The sequence below is a fragment of the Zymoseptoria tritici genome, chromosome 5 (genome assembly GCF_000219625.1).
Source record: "Zymoseptoria tritici IPO323 chromosome 5, whole genome shotgun sequence".
NCBI classification, from domain to species: Eukaryota; Fungi; Ascomycota; class Dothideomycetes; order Mycosphaerellales; family Mycosphaerellaceae; genus Zymoseptoria; species Zymoseptoria tritici.
Window position 1 is genome coordinate 756,963 of NC_018214.1, and position 18,888 is coordinate 775,850.

The 18,888-nt window shown below is 54.9% G+C and overlaps 7 protein-coding genes across 7 annotated transcripts; 4 read left to right on the top strand and 3 right to left on the bottom strand.

Annotated features, from left to right (window-relative positions):
• Positions 1-2,676: 2,676 nt before the first annotated feature.
• Positions 2,677-2,868, top strand: MYCGRDRAFT_29543 (uncharacterized protein; the record flags this gene model as incomplete). The annotated part of the gene is made up of 1 exon (XM_003852063.1): positions 2,677-2,868. A coding segment is annotated over one exon (192 nt), but the record flags the coding sequence as incomplete, so codon positions are not given.
• A 2,477-nt stretch (positions 2,869-5,345) lies between these two features.
• MYCGRDRAFT_93087 (uncharacterized protein) lies at positions 5,346-6,280 on the top strand (the record flags this gene model as incomplete). The annotated part of the gene is made up of 2 exons (XM_003852064.1): positions 5,346-5,736; positions 5,868-6,280. 2 exons carry the CDS (start codon positions 5,346-5,348, stop codon positions 6,278-6,280), a joined length of 804 nt encoding a protein of 267 aa, XP_003852112.1.
• Positions 6,281-7,038: 758 nt separating this feature from the next.
• Positions 7,039-7,809, top strand: MYCGRDRAFT_86002 (uncharacterized protein; the record flags this gene model as incomplete). Its single annotated transcript, XM_003852065.1, has 1 exon — positions 7,039-7,809. The coding sequence occupies one exon, from the start codon at positions 7,039-7,041 to the stop codon at positions 7,807-7,809; it is 771 nt and encodes a 256-aa protein (XP_003852113.1).
• Positions 7,810-7,905: 96 nt separating this feature from the next.
• Positions 7,906-8,953, bottom strand: MYCGRDRAFT_41684 (uncharacterized protein; the record flags this gene model as incomplete). The annotated part of the gene is made up of 2 exons (XM_003852659.1): positions 7,906-8,324; positions 8,383-8,953. The coding sequence occupies 2 exons, from the start codon at positions 8,951-8,953 to the stop codon at positions 7,906-7,908; spliced, it is 990 nt and encodes a 329-aa protein (XP_003852707.1).
• A 674-nt stretch (positions 8,954-9,627) lies between these two features.
• MYCGRDRAFT_71874 (uncharacterized protein) lies at positions 9,628-11,142 on the top strand (the record flags this gene model as incomplete). The annotated part of the gene is made up of 3 exons (XM_003852066.1): positions 9,628-9,994; positions 10,109-10,311; positions 10,414-11,142. The coding sequence occupies 3 exons, from the start codon at positions 9,628-9,630 to the stop codon at positions 10,990-10,992; spliced, it is 1,149 nt and encodes a 382-aa protein (XP_003852114.1).
• Positions 11,143-12,655: 1,513 nt separating this feature from the next.
• MgMsg5 (dual-specificity protein phosphatase) lies at positions 12,656-13,264 on the bottom strand (the record flags this gene model as incomplete). The annotated part of the gene is made up of 2 exons (XM_003852658.1): positions 12,656-12,958; positions 13,097-13,264. Coding segments are annotated over 2 exons (471 nt in total), but the record flags the coding sequence as incomplete, so codon positions are not given.
• A 4,209-nt stretch (positions 13,265-17,473) lies between these two features.
• Positions 17,474-18,193, bottom strand: MYCGRDRAFT_29067 (uncharacterized protein; the record flags this gene model as incomplete). Its single annotated transcript, XM_003852657.1, has 2 exons — positions 17,474-17,671; positions 17,996-18,193. Coding segments are annotated over 2 exons (396 nt in total), but the record flags the coding sequence as incomplete, so codon positions are not given.
• Positions 18,194-18,888: the final 695 nt, after the last annotated feature.

The following is an 18,888-nucleotide window of genomic DNA, read 5'->3' on the forward strand; positions in this document are numbered from 1 at the left end:
CGTGGCGAACAATTGGCCGTCGTCATAGAGGACGAGTCGTCTTTGCTCGAAGAGATAGTAAGAGCGCCAGCTGCAAGCGTGAGAAGTCAGAAAGTGACCTTTCAGGCAGACCGTCGAGATTTGGGATCCGATGAGCAGCAAGCCTCACTCCAATGGATAACGTGCTTGTGGGAGACGTGATGTCAGATCGAGACAACGCACAACCTCAACTCCAACCACACAACTGCCGTCCGTCTCGCTTGCCCGCACCAGCGCCGATCTCTCCGCCCCGCGTGCGATGAGAACACGAAATTACCTCCTTCGGTGCGTGGTTGTCACCCCAACGTGGCGATGTTCGCGTATGAGCATATCATTGAGAATCCACATGCGAACATGTTCGCTTGCTTCAGCAACTTCATCATCGAGCATAGAGCCAGGCGAGGCAGGATGCCCAGCAAATGCAGACAAAGAAGCAATCCACGCCAACGGGAGTGCCACGTTGTACATTGACGTCTTTTCCTGACCACCCTCGTGGGTCTGATACCCATACCTTTGACAAGGTAGACAGGAGGGTAACACGTACTTTCATCTGTGTCGTGCGATTACCGCTGGGCTTGCATCGATGGAGACGACGTGACGTCCAGAGTGGGTATGACAGGTGCCCGCTCCGGAAATCCCAGTGCTGTCAAAGACCAGATGCAAAGGCATGTCTGCCCGACGTCGGATCCGGGCTTGCGGTCGTTCATTTGTTCGCGTGATTATCAAAGGTGGGTAAGATGGGGAGGGTTGGATGTCATCCAAGTCAGCCTGAACTTCGGAGGGCGAGGTTGTGAGTGCGCTGGAGCAACGGTGTCTTGGCGTGGGTTGTCGAGGATCAACCTTGGGCGGAGCGAACTTCTGTGTCGATTGATCGATATACATTGACCTTGAAACGACGGTCAGCTTGGGGACCAAGGCCACAAGATCTGGTTGACGAAGCATCTTGAAGGATTCATACCCCGATCGCAACCGATCCCGCTTCTCTGCAGGCGGTGGACACATCCTCGTTCCATTCCACCACATCCCGCATGCTTGAGGATTTGACGAGACTTTCCATCATCACACATGTAATCCTGACAGGCCGTGGGGATGGAAGGAGGGGCCATTTCTCCAGAATTGTATTACTGCACAGCATGACCCCATTCCGAGACCTCGCACCGCATGCTCCTACCATTCGCAGAGATGTGAGATGTGAGTGCATTTTGTGTGATGGGCCGACAGCTGAGCTGCATGTCAATAGCAGTGATTGGCGAGGAAAGCTTTGTCAAGCGCCCGTGTGGATAGGAGCTTGCTTTCTCAGCTTTGCTGACCGCTGAAGTGGCATGGAAGAGCTGTCCAGTCTGCCCACCCGACGTTGGTATGCTTGCGGTCAACAATCAAATCCAGCCATGCATGTCCATCAAATGCGGGCGCAATTGGCTGCCCTCTCGATTCAATTGAGCTCGGTGCAGTGCAGGTGTCCAGTAGGAGCAGAGCCGCTCGTCGCGTCCGCGACTACTGCAGCAGACAGGCGCACGCCGCGAATCGGAGATGCTGTGCGGCATATACTTCTGTCAAGCATGAATCTAGACGGGCGCCAACATGGTCAATCAGGGCCGGTCTCCTGTCGCTCGTTGCTGTGCTGTCGAGTTGTGCGGTGCAGATGCGCAAGTGCAGATGCAAGTGCGAGTGCGAGTGCGGCCGTATCGAGTCGTCCTCGTTGTCGCCGTCGCCATGATAGGCCCGCCTCGCCATCGCTCGATAGGACTGGCGCGGCGATTCATGGTCAAAGACATTCCGCGGACTGCCAAAAGTGACAACCGGCGCCGATGATCAGTGAGCCTCGCCACGATGTCCACGTTGTGACCAGGAGAAGAAGCAATCTATTCTTCCACGTCCTTCCGCTGTTGTCATCATCATCATTTGTATCCTGACACTTGGACTTCGCCGCTCCCATCCTACGCACGCATAGTCGTCCGCCCTTGACCGAGCCAAGAGCGGCGTGTACCTTCCAAAAACCCCGTCGAACAATTGAACAACCTTTGCACAGCCTTTCTTGATCGTCGGAAGCTCTCGGAACTGCACCACGAACCCTGGATCATCGCAGTCCGATGATCCTTGCTGGTGCCTCTCGAATCACAAACAAAAGCCAACCACAGCAAGCCAACGGCAGTCACCCGATCACGTCCCCCGGCGACTTCACTTCTCACATTCAAGACACACAACTCTCCCACCGAGCGAGGCGTAGTCATCGAGGTTGCACTTCCTTTTGATTCTGCTATATTCGCTCAGATCGCACGACCTAACAGAAAGTCTCGCCGCATCGCCAAGCCCGTCGGCGCATCGGTAGTAACTTCCCGACGTCACCGTACAACGACTATCCCGTGGCTGGCACGACATCTTCAAAGATCGTTCACCGCCGCCGCGCCTGCGCACTCCTGACCGTTCCGCCTCACTGCACCGCCGCAGTGCTGTCTGGATATATCGCTATCGACGTGGAGGCCAGCTGACCGTGCTCATCACGACCACTTCCACCTGATCCTCACCGCACACCGCGACGACGGATCCTCTCGGGTCATTTCCGGCAGTGTTTCAAACTGACCGTTTATCAACCACACCTACTATCAACTTCGATTCACCACAGCACACGCCCGGAGAATGGAGTTACCACCGGATCCTTACATAGCGTTGGGAGTGCCCAAAGATGCCACTCCTGCCGCCATCAAAACCGCTCACCGCAAGCTGGTCTTGAAATTCCATCCCGACAAAGTCACCGATCCGGCCGCAAAGGAAGCAGCATCAGATCAGTTTCATCGAATCCAGACCGCGTATGAGATCTTGATCGACGAAGACCGGAGAGGACGATACGATGCACAAGTACGACTCCAAAGTCTTAGAAAGGAGGCGATGGAGAGGAAAGGGTCGGGTTCAGTGCGCGGAGGAGACATGCGTTCATCATCAACACCATACAGGCCATCGGCCGAGCCCACATCAAGATCAGGATACAACACGCGATCTTCAGAACGAGTTGCTCCTCAGTATGAAGAGCGTCGACCATCCTACGCGGCGGACTACTTTGATCCCAAACCCAGGTCAAGTACCCGAAAGGAGCCAGAGTACGAACGATCATCAAGAAGGCCTGCAACAGAATCAAAAGAGAAGCCACGGTCGACTCGGGATTCGAAGACAAAGGAGAACGAGCGTGATCGTCGTAAGGAGAAGAGCAGAAAAACAGAGAAGGAAACCAAGAAAGAACGCGATCACAAGTACGGTGCGTACGCGGAGGACGACGCAAGTGAGAGCGATTCAGATGAGCACATGCGGAGGGAACGAAGGATGCGAGACGAGGACACGGAGCGTAGGGCCAGAGAGTACTACAGCAGACAACGACCTGAGCCCAACGACCCTTACCATGACGAACGTGCGCGTAAAATGGCTAGTCAGGCTGCCGACATTCGCGACTACATCTCGTCATCAAGATCACGACCTCGAGCCGAGCCGGAACGCCGACCTTCACCTCCACGCGGGGCCTCGTCCAAGGACAAGTTGGAACATATCCAGCGGAGTGATGGGCGATCGGTTCCGGTCATGGTGCGACGTTCCTCTGCGCGACCCAAGCAGACGAGCCGTGACTCCGACTTCCAGCATGGTCCCTCGCCGGAGCGAAGGAGAAGCGATGAAAGCCTTCCGGAGCTGCCACGCCGCCCGCCAACCCTGGCCCAGCACAAGTCCTCACCGGCCGACATACGGATGCCCGAGAGCAAGCAACGTTCGCAGTCCGTCCAGGTCGAGTCCGAGAATGGTCCTCGTGTGCCGCAAATGAAGCGATCTGAAACTGCGCCATACACTTCCTCCTCTCGCCGACCTGAACCCACTGTTCAATCCAAAGGCTCTGCTCAGCGTCCGACCATAGTCACGGATGGCATCGCCACACCCGCTGTCACTCCGGAGAACGTCACGCCCCCTGCGATGAACTCCAAGTACAACTATGGAAAGCAGTATGCCGACGACAAGGAGTATGCCACCCCAGACGGCTACCGCACTGAAGTCCGCGAACCGGTTAGCGGCAAGCCAACCCGTCCGAGGCTTACTCGCAGTCCTGAACCTATGAAGGAGTCTCGCGAAGCCCGCGGACCTCGCGACGTTCGAGACCGCGATCTCCCTCGAGATATCCGCGGCGATCGTGATAGGTCTGGCCGATCTGCCTCTGCTCGTCACCCATCCTCTCCACAAGTAACACCTCAAATGCCGCGTACTACAAGCTACGTCTACAACGTCTCCGATCGCGGCGTCGAGCAGACCGACCGCAGTGCACGACCCGGTCTCAGTCACAGGGAGTCTTCTCGTCCCGAGATGCCTCGCGACGCAAACCTCTTGTTTGCCGAGGTACCCACGACGAAGACGGCTGGGTCGCCGCGGCAAAGACCGATGCAGTACCCGCCAACTGTGCCGGAAGATGGCGTGAGCCGACAGAAAGCGGTGCGACCGGAGGACGTCCGCATGGCGAGTGGATATACCAGCAGAAAGGCGGGTGTATCGGAAAGGCCGAGCTTAGGTCGAAACACCAGTAGCTATTACGGAGCGGGTGTCAGGGCGTGAGAGGAGGATGAAGGCACCGAGAGATTGAAGCATTTACACTGGCGTTGAACCCCGACAAGGGATGAGGATATAGGCATCACAGCACGGGATGGCGATTGAATTGGCATGGCATGGCACACTCCACATACTGCATGGGAGGGGGACTATCGGTTCGTGAATGAGCAAGGCGAGGGTCTGGGAGGTGGATGGTAGGATGGATGAATTGGAGTAGGTGGTTGAATCAATCGACTCTTCTCGGCACGGATGGCAGCACTCGGGCTTTTACGGCTGGCTGATAGAAATCTTTGCAGTAACGAGTGTAATGATCAATGAGAAGTACTTCACTTGATAAGGCATTTCTCCCGATTCCTTTCTTTACTTCTGTTCTGTTTGCAATGGTTGCCTTGAACAGTGGAATGACACGGCAAGTGGACCGATAGATACTGGCTATCTCAGCTGACGCTGCTCACGCAGGCTCTCCGTCACTGGCACGCATTGTGGCCGTTCATGTATGAGACTTGTTGAAGGCTTATACGGCGTACGGACTGTGTCGTTGTATGTGGCTTCAATCCGTACCTGCCGCTTCTGGATCACTCGTCATGCTGAGAATGGCCTTTGACATGTGACAATGACGCTGATAGCTAGCTCGCTTCACTCCGTTTGCTTCGTTGCGTCTGTCGACCCTTCACCGGCGCACTTCCAAATTCTTTCTTTTCGGCTTACTTACCTCAACATCGAACATCATCGCGCTCGAGGCAGTGCATCCAAGGATGGCCAACCTGTTCAACCCCGACAAGGGCGTCATCTCACCACAGCTCCGCGCAAGCAGCAACGCACTCGAGCAATTCTTGCGCACGTACAACATCCCGAGCTACCTCCAGGCGCCAAAGTTCGGCCAAATCAAGGACGTCATGGAGGTCGTGGCCCATCTGATCGCCGGATACTACATTCGTGACGACCCAGCAGGAGCTCCCCCAATCCAAGAGTGGAACTCGGGCCTAGTCGACCAATTCCTTCTCAAGGTTTTTCTCGGAACAGACAACATGGGTGCTTGGGACATCACCCACGGCAAGCCAAGTCTTCCTGCCTGGACAGCTCAGGAGTCTCCCATCTCCATGTCTGTCGGTCTCATTCTCTCCGACTGGATGACCCTAGATGCGCGTACGTTTCGCACGGCGAGGTATGGAGAGTCTGCAATCACCCGGCCAGATCGTAAGCGAGCCCATCATCCCTCATTCACACCGTCAGATGTTAACGCCGTGTACCCAATGGACTGGATTGCTGCGCGATAGACCAAGAAGTCTTCATGGTCTTCGACATCGACGAGTGCTTCGGTGGAATACCACAATTCGAATTCAAATGCTCCAGCCTCCGTCACGTCAAACCATCCAACGAGCTGCTCCTGGACCAGGAGCTCGTGAGCAAAGCACAGGTGGAGTTGGTATCAAAGTGGCACATCAACGAGCGCGAGCTCGCGGTCCGAGTCAACGGCAACTTGGTGATCCATCACGCAAGGTTGGCGCTGTGGCTCGTTACTCTGGACCAGGAGGATCACGATCAGCATACCCACGATCATTCAACGGACTGCGACCTCGAATTCGAAGATATGCGCGAAGAGATGTACGAGCAGAGGTCGATCATGAAGGCTCTGGGTGGTCTGATGGATATCTTGAGGAGCAATCAGCCTGATATGAAAGCTTCTTGAGAAGTGCCGGACATGCCTTTGGTTGGACGGGAAGAGAAGAGTACAGGACACGAGACAGCTTGTCAATGCAACTGCTCGCCAGTAGCAAGAGATCCTTTGTCTATAAAGGCAGCGTTGCGCACGACGCTGATCACCAAGACATCGAATGGTGTCAGGCTCTACGCGAGCTGCAAGATCGTGGGATTCGCTGCAGAAGAACACAGTAGACAGATCATGCTAGTGCTGCTCACCGGTAACGAGCCCTCTTTGGAAGAATTGTCCACTCCCGTAGCCAGTGATTGTGTTTCTCGGTTAGCTGATTTCGTTTCTGTCTCTTCTGCAATGAGTCGCAACAGACAACCAGTACCCTAGCGAATCGATCCGTTTGCAAGCCATCTTGAAAAGGCGGCTTTGTAGGTGTTCAAATTGTTGTGCAACACATCGTCGTGTCGCAAATGCCGAAGATCATACCGAAAAGACCTGACGTCGATCGTTGTCGAGCTTACTAATGACAGCAGCATTTCAATGGTTCCCGTCCTCAGGCACAAGAACACCGACATCGACCTCGTCCGTCCATCATCAGTCTCGTTCGTCCAAGCATTGTATGATCGTTCGACGACTGCTCCAACGTGCACCGACTAGTCCTTCAAAGGTGAGCCCCTCAGCTGAACTTCACAACTTCCATCTAACGCACCCTCTAGCCATATACCACTCCCAGGTTCCATCTGCAAGCCCAGAAACAATACATCCATACCCAACCAAGGCTCTTATCAACCACCATGTCTCAACCAAAATACGAACTCCTCTACCACCCCGGCATCCCCGGCCGCGGCGAATTCATCCGCCTCGCCTTCGAAGTGACCGGAATACCCTACACCGACATCGCCAACTCCCAAAAAGATGGCTACGCCACCGTCCAGAAGACCTGCATGAACACCACCTCAACCGCGAGCGAAGGCAGCAATCCACCCATGTTCGCTCCTCCCGCCCTTCGTATCCCCGGAGCCGGCAAAAACGGCGAAGCGCTGGTCATTGCTCAGACGTCGAATATCCTGCTCTACCTGAGTGAGAAATTGAGCCTTCTGCCGGAAGGTGATGAGAACGGGAAGTACTTTGTCAACCAGTTGGTGTTGACAGCATTGGATCTCAACAATGAGATTCATGATACGCACCACCCTATCGGCCCATCGTTGTACTACGAAGACCAGAAAGACGCGAGTCTGCTCAAAGCGAAAGATGTGCGGGAGAATCGGATTCCGAAGTTCTTGTCGTATTTTGAGAGGGTTTTGAAGGGGAATGGAGACGGGAAGTATCTTGTGGGAGAGCGGGTGACGACGGCGGATGTGACGGTGTGGCAGGTGTTGGATGGGTTGCAATTTGCGTTTCCCAAGGAGATGGCAGTGAGGAGGAAGGAGTTTGAGGCACTGTTCAAGTGGTATGAGGGTTTCAAGGAGGAGAAGGGATTGAAGGCTTATCTTGGGAGTGAAAGGAGATTGCCGTATAGTCAGGGCGTTTTTAGGTATTACCCGGAGTTGGATAGGCAGGAGTAGAATTGGACGTGGCGATGAGGTTCGGTCGATTTACGAGCTCACGAGAGACATGTCTCTTCAATGTCAACTTTCCAAAGCACCACGAACACTTCTGCTTCACGTCTCCTTGAACGTGAAGTTCCACCTCGGATAATGCACCCTCATCTCCTTCCCACCCTCCTTACTCGTCGTGCTAATTACCGCCTCCATATTCGTCAACCCAACCAACTTGCCCGAGTCCGCACTATCATATCCCGTATCGATTGGCGCCATGGTAATCTGCTGACCCTCCTTCAACCCACTCGGATCATCACTCTCCACCTTCAAATCATCATCGTTGAAGTCCGAGCCGAGAATTTTCTGCACGCACTCCTTGCCCTCAATCTCAGTCGGCTTAGGCGCAGCCTCTTTCGCCTTCTCAATCGCAGCCTTGTATCGTTCCCTCCAAGCGAGAACATTCGGAAACCGCTTCTCATTGAAGTAATCCTCCGGAAACGAACCAGGCAGCATAAGCAACCAGTCGAAAATCCAGCACGCTACACATCACTACAGTCAGCAGACGCCTCACTCTCCCCACGCTCAAGTCAAACATACCATGAATATCCGCCAACCCAGGCCCCTTCCTTTCATTCCCAAGCACCCACTCCCTCCCATCCCTCAACAACTCCTCCAAAAACGTCCAATTCGCCCTCATCTCCGCCAACGCCGCGGGCCTCAACGCATCCTGCGTCTCCTTACTCCAACTCCGTCCCCACAACTCCTCCCTATCCTTCTGAAACCCGGGATCCTTCATCAGATCCAGATCCGTACTAATCACCGCCGCGGCACTACGGAACACCACTACATCCGTCCACTTTTCCAGTAATTTCTCCAGTGCTCTGTCCTTTGCATCGGTGGCGGCGATGGAGGGGTACGCACCACCGGCGGGATATTGAAGTTCGAGTTTTTCGAGGATGAGGAGCGAGTCGCAGTAGATGTCGCGACCGAGGGAGAGGAGGGGGATGCGCCGGTAGTTTATGCCGAGGGAGGCGAGGTCCGGGCGAGGAAGGGTGATGGGTTGTTCGCAGTGGGTGTAGGGGATGCCGCGGAGGGCGAAGTAGGCGGTTACTTTGGAGGCCCAGGCGGAGAGGCCCCAGAGGAAGAGTATTGGTTCTTGGGGGGGCATCTTGGGAGGAGGTGTCGTTTTTGAGGGAGAGATTCTTTCTTGTGCGTGATTGGAGAGCAGAAACGAAGAGACGGACGCGGAGGAGAGCTAGGTCGCGTACTGATCTTGTTGTGATATTTGCCGATTCTGCTACGCGGCATATGGCCGTTGTGTGTGAAGCTACCAGGGCTATACCATCATGGCGTCCGTGAAACCCCTCATTCTCCCGGAGCTATGGAGCAAGAGCGTGGTCTAGACTCGACGAGTGGTTTGAACACATCGCTTCGGAAATTGAAATGTGTACAGAGGGCCAGCAGAGTCTTGACACCGTCCACAGATATCGATATGCGTCCTCGAGTTCTAAGCCCAATGGTCTCCGGCGATGGCCAGGCATTGGCAATGTAAGCCCGGAGTTCGAAGACTTGTCACGCAAAGCATGGACAGACAAGCCATTGTCGCAAGCGAACCACGACAACATGCTATAAGCAGAAGAGGAACAGAGGAGAAATAATCGGGAAGACAAGGTGATGTCGCCGTGAAGAAATCGCATCTGCCGCCCTCCGCGCGTGGCATCCATGAAATCGTGGGGAAGCTCATCCAGACTCCACCAAACAACCAACGTCATTCCTCGCGTCTTCCCAAAATCCACCTCCATCTCTTCCACAACCACACCACCACCACCTCTCCACCACCAAATGGCCCCCCACCTCCCCCTCTCCGCCCCCTCCATCCACCGCTCCTCCCGCCCCCGCTTCACCCTACACCTAACCCTCCACGACCTGAACAACGTCCCCCTCGTCTCCGGCACCTCCTTCATAAAATGGCACCTCCCGCACTCCACCTCCGCCGAACACCGCGGCCGCACCGCCAAATGCGCCATCAAAGACCACCGCGTGACCTACAATTATTCGAAAAGCATACCCGTGGCACTAAAAGTGGGAAAGGGAGGCGTGCTGCAGGAGTGTCGACTGGAAATGGAGGTCGTGCAGGAGTATAGTAAAGGTGGGAGGGGGGAGAGGATCGTGTTGGGGGAGGTGGGACTTAATCTTGCGGAGTATGTGAGTTTGAATGAACGGGCGGGGTCGCCGGATGGTACGGGAGGAGGAGGGACGACGATGAATGGTGGGACGACGATGAATGGTGCAGGAGGTGGAGGAAATACACAAGCACAAGCAGCACCCTCTTCTGCTGGAGGAGCAGACGACGGAACCATCACAAGGAGATATCTCATGCGCTCCTCGAAAATCAACTCCACCCTCAAAATCTCCATTCTCATGACCCACACCTCCGGTCCCATCGACTTTACCGCTCCGACGCTCAAGTCCGCTCCTGTCTTTGGAGGGATAGCAGGGATCATGAATACATCCACCCCCGCGACCGTCGCGCCCTCCTCCTCTGCCTCCCCGCACGGCATCAAGTCGCGCATCCACGCCCATCATCACGGGGATGGAGACAGCGACCACTCCTCCTCCTCCTCCGAGTCCCGCCCTCTTCCCCCACAACCCAATTTCTCCGCCTCATCGAGGGAAACGGGGGAGATGCAGGATATGTACCGGCGGACCCTCGCGGCGTTCTGGTCGAGTGGACCCGGTGAACTGCGAGCGGATGAATGTATTGAAGATATTTTCGCCGGTGGAGATGGCTGGGGTCGGAAAGGGCGGCCGACTGCGCCTGCTACCTCCAATACTATGCATAACGGGCGAGGTGGTGGACAAGGAGGAAGTCCGATGGGGAGTGGGACTTCGACGCCCAATGTCGGGGAGAGTCAAGGGGGAGGTGGTGGTGGAGGAGGGACAGGCAAGAGAGACCTTTCCTCAGGAGGAGGAGGAGGAGGAGGGATGAGACCGACGTGGCAGCATACGCATGCACAGGCATATCAGGGAGGTGGTGGTGGAGGAGGAGCAGGAAACCATCAACGGCAAGCTTCGCAAGGGAGGAATCGAGCGGAGATGGCGAGTGCGGAGGCGAGGAGAAGGGAGGGGATCGCGGGACAATTGGAGGAGATGGATGTCAGGGAGGATCTTGTGAGTTGGAGGATTAGTGAAAAGGCTTATTTGTGAGACAAATGTCAAGGTTCCGAATGAATGAGATACGACGGGATGTGACTTGACCATGCTTGAAAAACAATGAGGACGATAAGAAGGGATGAAAGTGAAGTAGAACATGTTTCGAACTCCCAAACTTCCCATTCCCAAGGAAAGGAAGTTCAGTCCAAGCTTTCCATTGCTACTCCTATTCCTACAACATCCGCAAGAAGATGTAGTTCTACGCTTCCCGAAAGCGTTCTCCACCAAGTCGTGCCTCCAAAAGTCCAAGTCGTAGCACACCAACCCCGACGAGAACAAAAAAAAAAGGTCATGGTCTGTTCCGCATGACCCTTTTTCGTGTTTCCCAAAGCAGACCCGTTCCAAAGCGTCCAACGGCACCGCGATGCATCCAAAAGCACGGGTATAGCCTCATTCCCTCCTCCGCTCGATCGCTGCTTGTTCCTTCGCTGGACCAAGTGTCCATTCATTCGTCTGCGTGCTTCCAAAAACGCCGATCGTAAAAACCAAGAAAAGAACCAGAGCCGGCGTGTCCGGTCGGTCCAGGTAGTGTGTGCCCAAGTGGCAAGTTCGTCCATCTCTCCTCTTCCAATGAAGGAGATTGAGGCAGTAGGTGATCCCTAAAACCAAAGCCCCATGCTGATCATAACACATCCTCAATATTTCTCACAAAGGGATTCACGCCCTTCATCCTCTCCCCAACCGGACTTCTAGGATCATCTGCCGACAGACTTCCAGCCCTCGTCGGATCGCTCGTGGTCGTCGTGTCCGATACCGCCAATCCCAGTTTAAACGGATTCGCCAAAAATTCCCCCACTCTCGGACTCATCAGCACCTCTTCTTCCTCCTTCACATCGTTCTTCCCACCACCGCTGCCTCTCGAAACAGCCAACTCCCTCTCAATCCTCCCCTGCATCTCTTGCAACTGTCGCTGTTCGCGTAAGTTCGGCGAGGAGATTTTCACGGCTAATCTCCTCGGTGCGGTATTAGCGGTGGAAGGAGACAGAGTCGAGCGACTTCGCACTCTGCCAACCGCGGTGGGTGCGCGGAACGAGGGATTGCGGCGAGGCGTTTCTCCTTCGTCCGTGGAGCGGGTGGAAGCCATTCCTATGGACGCGAGAAGTGAGGCGCGGGTGAAGGGATGGCTGTCGTCATCGGCATCGCCGTTGATGGAAATGGAAGAGGGGAAGGAGGTGCGGGTGGGAGATTGGAGATTGAACGATTCTAAGGTCGGGGAGTGGATGCTGGAATGGGAGGGTGGGGTTGCGAATTGGGTGGATGTGGGTGATTGAACCTGAGGTAGTTGTGGGTCGCTGTGACTGGTGGGATGCGGGAAAGTGTCGACCCGGGGAGAGTTGATGTCCAGAACTTTCAGCACTGGGACGATGACATTCCCTGAAGGGTCGACGTATGCGGTAGCGGGTTTCACGGCGCTGAGCGCTCTTCTCCTTGACGGGACGCCAGTTTGCCAGGGCACACCGGAGGGTGCTGATGATGGGCCAGGACTGATGGGTGCTTCTTCCGCCGCATGGACATTGCTGACATTGACGTTCGCATCAGGAATCGTCATACTTTTCCCAGACATCGGCGTCGCACGGTCAGAGAACGGTCCTTTCCACTCACTAAGCGCTGAAGAAGGAGTCCTCGGACTAAGCGTGCGATCACCGAGAAGCCCGCCCCTCGCAAGACTTGATCGAAACTCTTGGAGTTGCATGATCAAATTCATGTTCGGACCGATCCATTTACTCCGCTTCTTGACCGCGTCGTATGCTTCTTGCACGCTGGCATCTGAATTCTTGTAGATGCCATAGGCGACGACGAGGCTTGCAGATCGGCTGACTCCGCATTGGCAGTGAATGAGGATGCGTTTGCCTTCCATCACTCGCTCGTCGATGAGTTTGACGAGTCGTAGTAGATCGGGAACGATGTCGCTGTTATGTTCCCACGGGATGTGAATGTACTCCGGTTCTTTTGCTTGAGACTCCGCTGGGAAGGCCGTCACCGGAGGGGTGGCTTTCGGTGTTGTGGGTGATGCTTCGTCTTTCCGGCTCACCGGACGATCCCGCTTCGGCGCATATTGAATGCCGCCTCCTCCATCCAGTCGAAGATCCGGCTCCACAGGTGGAGGCACATCATGCTTCACCAAGGGATTCCGCACCTCACTCGCCACGTTCATAATCACATCATACTGTCTCGCCTGTTCTGCCGTCGGTTCGAGGTACAGATCTATTCGCGGGTCGTAAACACAAATGGGTCCATCGGGATACGCTTCCGGCTTGTCTTCCATTGAAAGAGGAATATCGAAATTTTGCTCTTCCTCTTCTTCCTCCTGAATCTCCACCTCGGGCGCCTTGGCCTCCAACGGTGAGAAGATCGTCTCCAAATTGCGCCGTTGTTTGGCATCCCGACTCGGCGGTAATCCCAATCCAGGCGCGAGTGGTAATGAAGGAGAAGATTGAAAATGTCGTAATGTAGGTCGCCCAAAGCTGGGAGTCTCCGGTATTAGTAGCCGCACCTCCTGAGGCTTCGGCTTGCCCAAGGCGGGTGTCATAATCGTCAGGCCCAGTGCGCTTGGCTTCCTCCTCGGCGGCGTCGGTGGCTTCACAAACGCCGGTGACAAGCTTGAATCCTCCATCGCAGCTCGTAATGGCAGACTTGTCGTTGAGGAGGCTCTTGTGTTGAGCCGTGATGTGACGACTGCCAGGTTCTTCAAGTTGCGACCTTTCCTCGGCGGAGGTTGCTTTTGCAGCTCAAAGAAAGGTGCACTCCGAGCATCCTCGGTTCGTGGCCGGAGCATGCCAACAGCGAATGTGGAGGGAGGCGGTGACTCCGGTGACGAGCCAGGTGAGGGCTCGGTCGCGCTGGAGTCGTCAACAGTGGAGATGGTCGTTGTAGGTGATGACTCGTTGGATCCAAGGGTGTTAGTTGAATCGCTCAACGTGTGTTGGTGGAACTTGTGATAGATATGGTCGTAGTCGGAGGAGGGTAGAAGGGTTGTTTGTGAACCCTCGCTTGATGGGTGAGGCAGTGGTTTTGTTTGTCCCTCGGTCGGCGACATGTTTGCCGGTGAAGTGAAGGATGAAAACATGGATCGGATTGAAAAGGTCGTCGTCGAATCGGGTGAATGACTGGTCAGTCGTCGAAAGCGTCCATTGAATTTCTTGTTGATGTTGTTTTGCCAGGTTGGTAGTAAGGAACTGGAGGTTGCCATGTTAGATGGTTGTGTCCGTGAATGAAAGCAACAACATAAAAGACAAAACAACAGAAATGAACAAATCCAACAGTCAAGGGCAGTGCTGACCGCAAGATCAACAGCGCTTGCAAGCCGCCTCTTCAAGCAGCAATGCCGTCTTTGCGGGTACACAATACAAGACATGCACAATGCAGGTGGCAGGTGGCAGGACAAACGTACCGGAAAGCCTTTCACCAGGAAAGGACGGCAAGTGGTCGAGATACCAGATCTCTCTCAGTGCGGCGCCAAATGCAACACAGATGCGCCCTCGAAAAGTTGCGGCGTCGTCTTGTCCAGGTCAGGAAGGAAAAGTCGCGTGGGCGATCCTGGAGGAGCAAGCAGGCAGGCAAGCAGTGAAGTGAGCTTCTCAGAATAGCATCACCGCGGGGCGTTTCGCTTGCAGGTATTGGATTAATGGACACCGACTCGCCGGAGAAGGGAAAACAGCCGTCGACTGGATCGCGAGGCCTGCTGGGCTTGCAGCTTGGGCGCTTGCGAGGGAGTGAAGTGTGCAGGCGATAGAAGAGTGCGAGAGAAGATCCAGAAGGCCAGCTGAGAGGTCCCCGTCGATCTCGCTTTTGCCGAAGGCGGGTGGTGGATTTTCTGAATGGGGCGTCTCGAGGGTCCTGACCAATGAGGTAGTTCGGACGGGCGCTTCGAGAATGTCTGCGAACCAATCAGCATGAAAAGTCGGCATGGCCACCAACATGACGAGGGCGGCAAGGTGGAATGATGTATAAGAGGGGCGTGGGAGGAGGGTGGACGGTAGAGTTGAGAGGTGAGGTTGATCGCATCTCTCATACGCTGGTGGTGCAAGCGAACTTACCAAAGAGTGGGAACAAGTCGAAGTCTCTCAATGCGACGGCCTGAGGCTATGCTTTCGCGACGAATGCGACGGTTTGTCTGGTCTTCCGTTGGAGATCGTATATGTCGGTGTATAGTCCTCCCTGTCTCGATCTTGAGGTGCAGCAAATGTCGCTGTCCTGTGCCAATTGTCCAAGTCGCGAACAGTCTTCGAAGCAGTCTTCAATGTCTCTTTCTCAATCTCTTGCAGACGTCCAAGTGCGCCTTTCACCTCAATCCAAGGTATCAAAGACGAACAAAGGGAGTGGTCGGAGGTATTCGTCCGGTTCAAGTCGCAAGTCGTCGACAGTCCAAGCAAGCGCACGAAGTCAACGCCGCCAGCGGAGAAGGAGGGAGACGGAGGATGTCGAAAAACAGAGAGGCGGGGAAAGTCTCACAGGCCAGCGAGGTTTATCGGTCGTCTACCGTCGTATGTTCTGGTGTGGTGACGGGGAGTGTGGTGTATTCGTGGAGGTGGTCGAGGGGTGTGCACGGTGGATGTGGAGATGTCAGAGTTGCGCAACGCTCGGTCGTGCCCAAGACCGGAGGGTGAACTGCTGGTGCTGGCACTGGCGGGTCGGAGTGGACAGGGTGTTGCTGTTGGGCGAGAGTGAAGGAGAGAGGGCAGAGTTCAGGGTGGATCTCTCTGGGAGTGACATGATTCGGTGGAAGAGCCGCCGTACCCCGGTTTAGCTCCGAATTAGCGAGTTAGCTCACGCCATGCGGCTCCCGAAATAGATCGAAAGACGTGCCCCGTGTCGTGTTTCTTCTTTGATCGCTCGAAACTCTTTGTTCGGCCGGAACTTCTTTCAACACGCATGCATCCGTTTCGTTTCGACAATGAGGAGGGGACATCTATTCTCGAGATGTATCCATGACAGCATCAAACCGTAGCAGAGAGAGACATCCTTCCAACTCGACCGCACTATACATAAACCCATCTGCACTCCCCACCACCCTCACGCATGCATGCACCTCTCACCATGAAACTGCCGTACCCTCGCATACCTTTGCCGTACTCTCCCTCGTACGACCCGCCACTCCATGTAGTTCTAACTCGGTTAACCTCGTCGTGGTCCAGACTCATCCTCCAGCTCCATCTATTTCCGTCCTGTGTACTCGAGTCCGTTCCCAACCCTCATCGACCGATCCTTTGTCCCCCCCACAACTCATGCACCAGGTGCACCTGGGTTCATTCACAAGCGAACGGTTCACGATTGAACACACCACCATCCCGGCATGTACTCATCTCGGCACTCGGGTCAGAGTTCGCTGATGGTGAGCAACGAGCCGCAAAGGTCGTCGAGTCAAGTATACATGTGTTGTGTACAAAGCAATCATTCCGTGCGGCGTTGTCTCCGCCGGATGGCAGGTCTTCGTTGTTTCCTTTTCTCACATGTGGTCCGGCCCACTTCTAGGCTCCCTTCTCTCAACCTCTCTCTCTCATCATGGTTTGTAGGTAGTTCTCTCTCGACACGAGGTATCCACTAAATTTAGGTGGCACGCTATCCTTGGTTGGGGTATTGTACGCAGTAGTAGAACCAACATACCATAGGAACATACATAGGACGACACTCGGATCTATGCCACCATCAAATCTTCCCACGCATCCACTCCAAGAACACTACTTATGCTTCTCGATATGACAGTCATTTATCCTACCTTAACTCACTTGAGAAGACTCACTCGACCTCTAGAATCCCACCGACATCACGCCTTCGCGAATTTCTAAGCGAAATGTCTCAAAACCCCATGCATATTTACGGTATTACCTTAGTCCCTCGTGTACTCGGCCCTCCCGCCGGTGGGTGGGGTGACCATGATCCCGACGAACAAGGCTGAGGAAACACGACAAGGCTGAAAAACATGGCCATCGAGGGTCGAGACCATCACCCTCGAGCATTCCCATGTGGCACAGACGAGGCGGATGAAGGGTATGATCGGAAGCCGACTGCGTGTGCACAACCGTGCACTGAGGATGCTCAAGACTCAAGCAGAAATATCGGAGAGGGACAGAGTGTGTGTGTGTGCGTGGAAGAGCGAGGGAGAAGGCCCATTTTCAGACTGTTCTCCACGAATCGATTTCTTCCGCGTGGGACTACCTGACTTTAAAGACCCATTCAGCCCAGCAGTTTCTCTCTCTGTTCTACTCACGCAAGACAGTGACGTAGGTAGGTACCGACCCGTAGACAAAACTCTCGTGCACTACGATGCATCAAGTGATGAGTCCAAAGTCATACAACGCCTGGCCATCCACTTCTCCTCATCACCACCTCGTTCTACCCATCCCCTCCATCCTCCCTCCTCCTCTCCATCATTCTACTCCAACTCAAACCTCCCGGACACAACCTCTTCAATCCCCCTGTTCCCACCGACCACCTCCTCCTTTCCACTCTCCTCTTGTTCACCCTCCAATCCCTCCTCTTCATCCTCCCTCAAAATCCCCTCTCTGACCAGCACTCCCTTCTCCGGCCGTCCCTGCAAAGCCTTCTCCAACGAATCCGCTCTCAAATGCTTCTTCAGTTCCCGTTCCTGACTCTGCAGTGCCGGAGCGGCTTTGGAATCGGGAAGGATGTTGCGTTCGATTAATTCGGGGGCGGTGGGGCGGGAGGCGAGGTTCTAGATTGAGGAGATACGAGGTCAGCGAGGTGTAAAGATGTGGGCGGAACGATGAAGGCGTGGGGAGGAGAAGGGACCTGGAATGTGAAGGTGCTGGAGGGAGCGGGCGTGAGGAGAGAGGGGTGTCGAGACGAGTCCAAGGCATGGCGATCAAACGGACGTAGCGGGCGAGCGAGCAAGAAGGCCAATGCCTTGTATCCCCTTCTTGCCGTCTGATCCTCGACCCTGAGCTCCCTCCTCCCACCTCCCTCCTCGCCCTCACTCCCCCTCTCCCCCTCTCCCCACCCTTCCCACCCTCCAACCAAAAATTCAAGAAAAACTCACCTTCCTCAACCCATCCGCAACCCTCTGCCGTTCCAACTCCTTCTGCCTCGCCTGCAACCCCGGCGCCACATCCGTATCCAGCAAAATATGCCTCTCCTTTAACTCCTCCGCTTCGGGTCTCGTTTGCAATTTCTTCTCCAGACTGTTCTTCCGCTCGAGAGTCGGGGAGAGGGGGCTGGTGTCGATGTGGGTGTCTAGTTGAGGGGCGGTGAGGACGGGGTTGAGATTCTCGTTGTAGGGGTCTTGGGTGGATGGGGACTGGTTTTCATTGGAGGTGGTGGTGGTGGAGGTTGTGAGAGGGGGGAGGGTCTGGTCGGTCGCCATCGTTGCTTCTGGAGTTTCCTCGGATTGGGCGGTGGGAGTTTGTTGGAGTGATTGTATCTTTGAGGTCTTTCTGGTGGATGTGTGGTGTACTCTCGATCGTTGACAGAACAAGTCGTGCCTTTCACTTAATCTCAATAGAATCTTTCGCAAATGGGACAACAAGAAAGCCCGAAGTAGTCGTGCAATTGCAAGGAAAACAAGACCAGTGTGCTCGTGCGTTTTTCAAGGGGAGCAAGCAAGTAGGTGTTCAAGATGCAAAAATGAAAATGCAGGCATACGTCGTCGAGCCAACAGCTCTCACACCTCCCCCTTCCTTCCGAAACTCCTCCCCGACGTCAGGTGAAGCAAGGTCTATCCGTCAGATCGACAGGGCTCGTTTCATCCCTGAAACGTCAATGTCAGGGCATCACCGTCGAGCGAACATTCGGGAACCCGAAAACATATGGCGCTCGAGGATTATCGTTATCCACATCTGTTCGTTTTTCCTAGGTTACCCAAGTTAACGATGTTGGTGACGGGCGTAGACCGGTGTTGAGCGGTGTTGAACGGCTGGGGTCGTCCATGAGGGA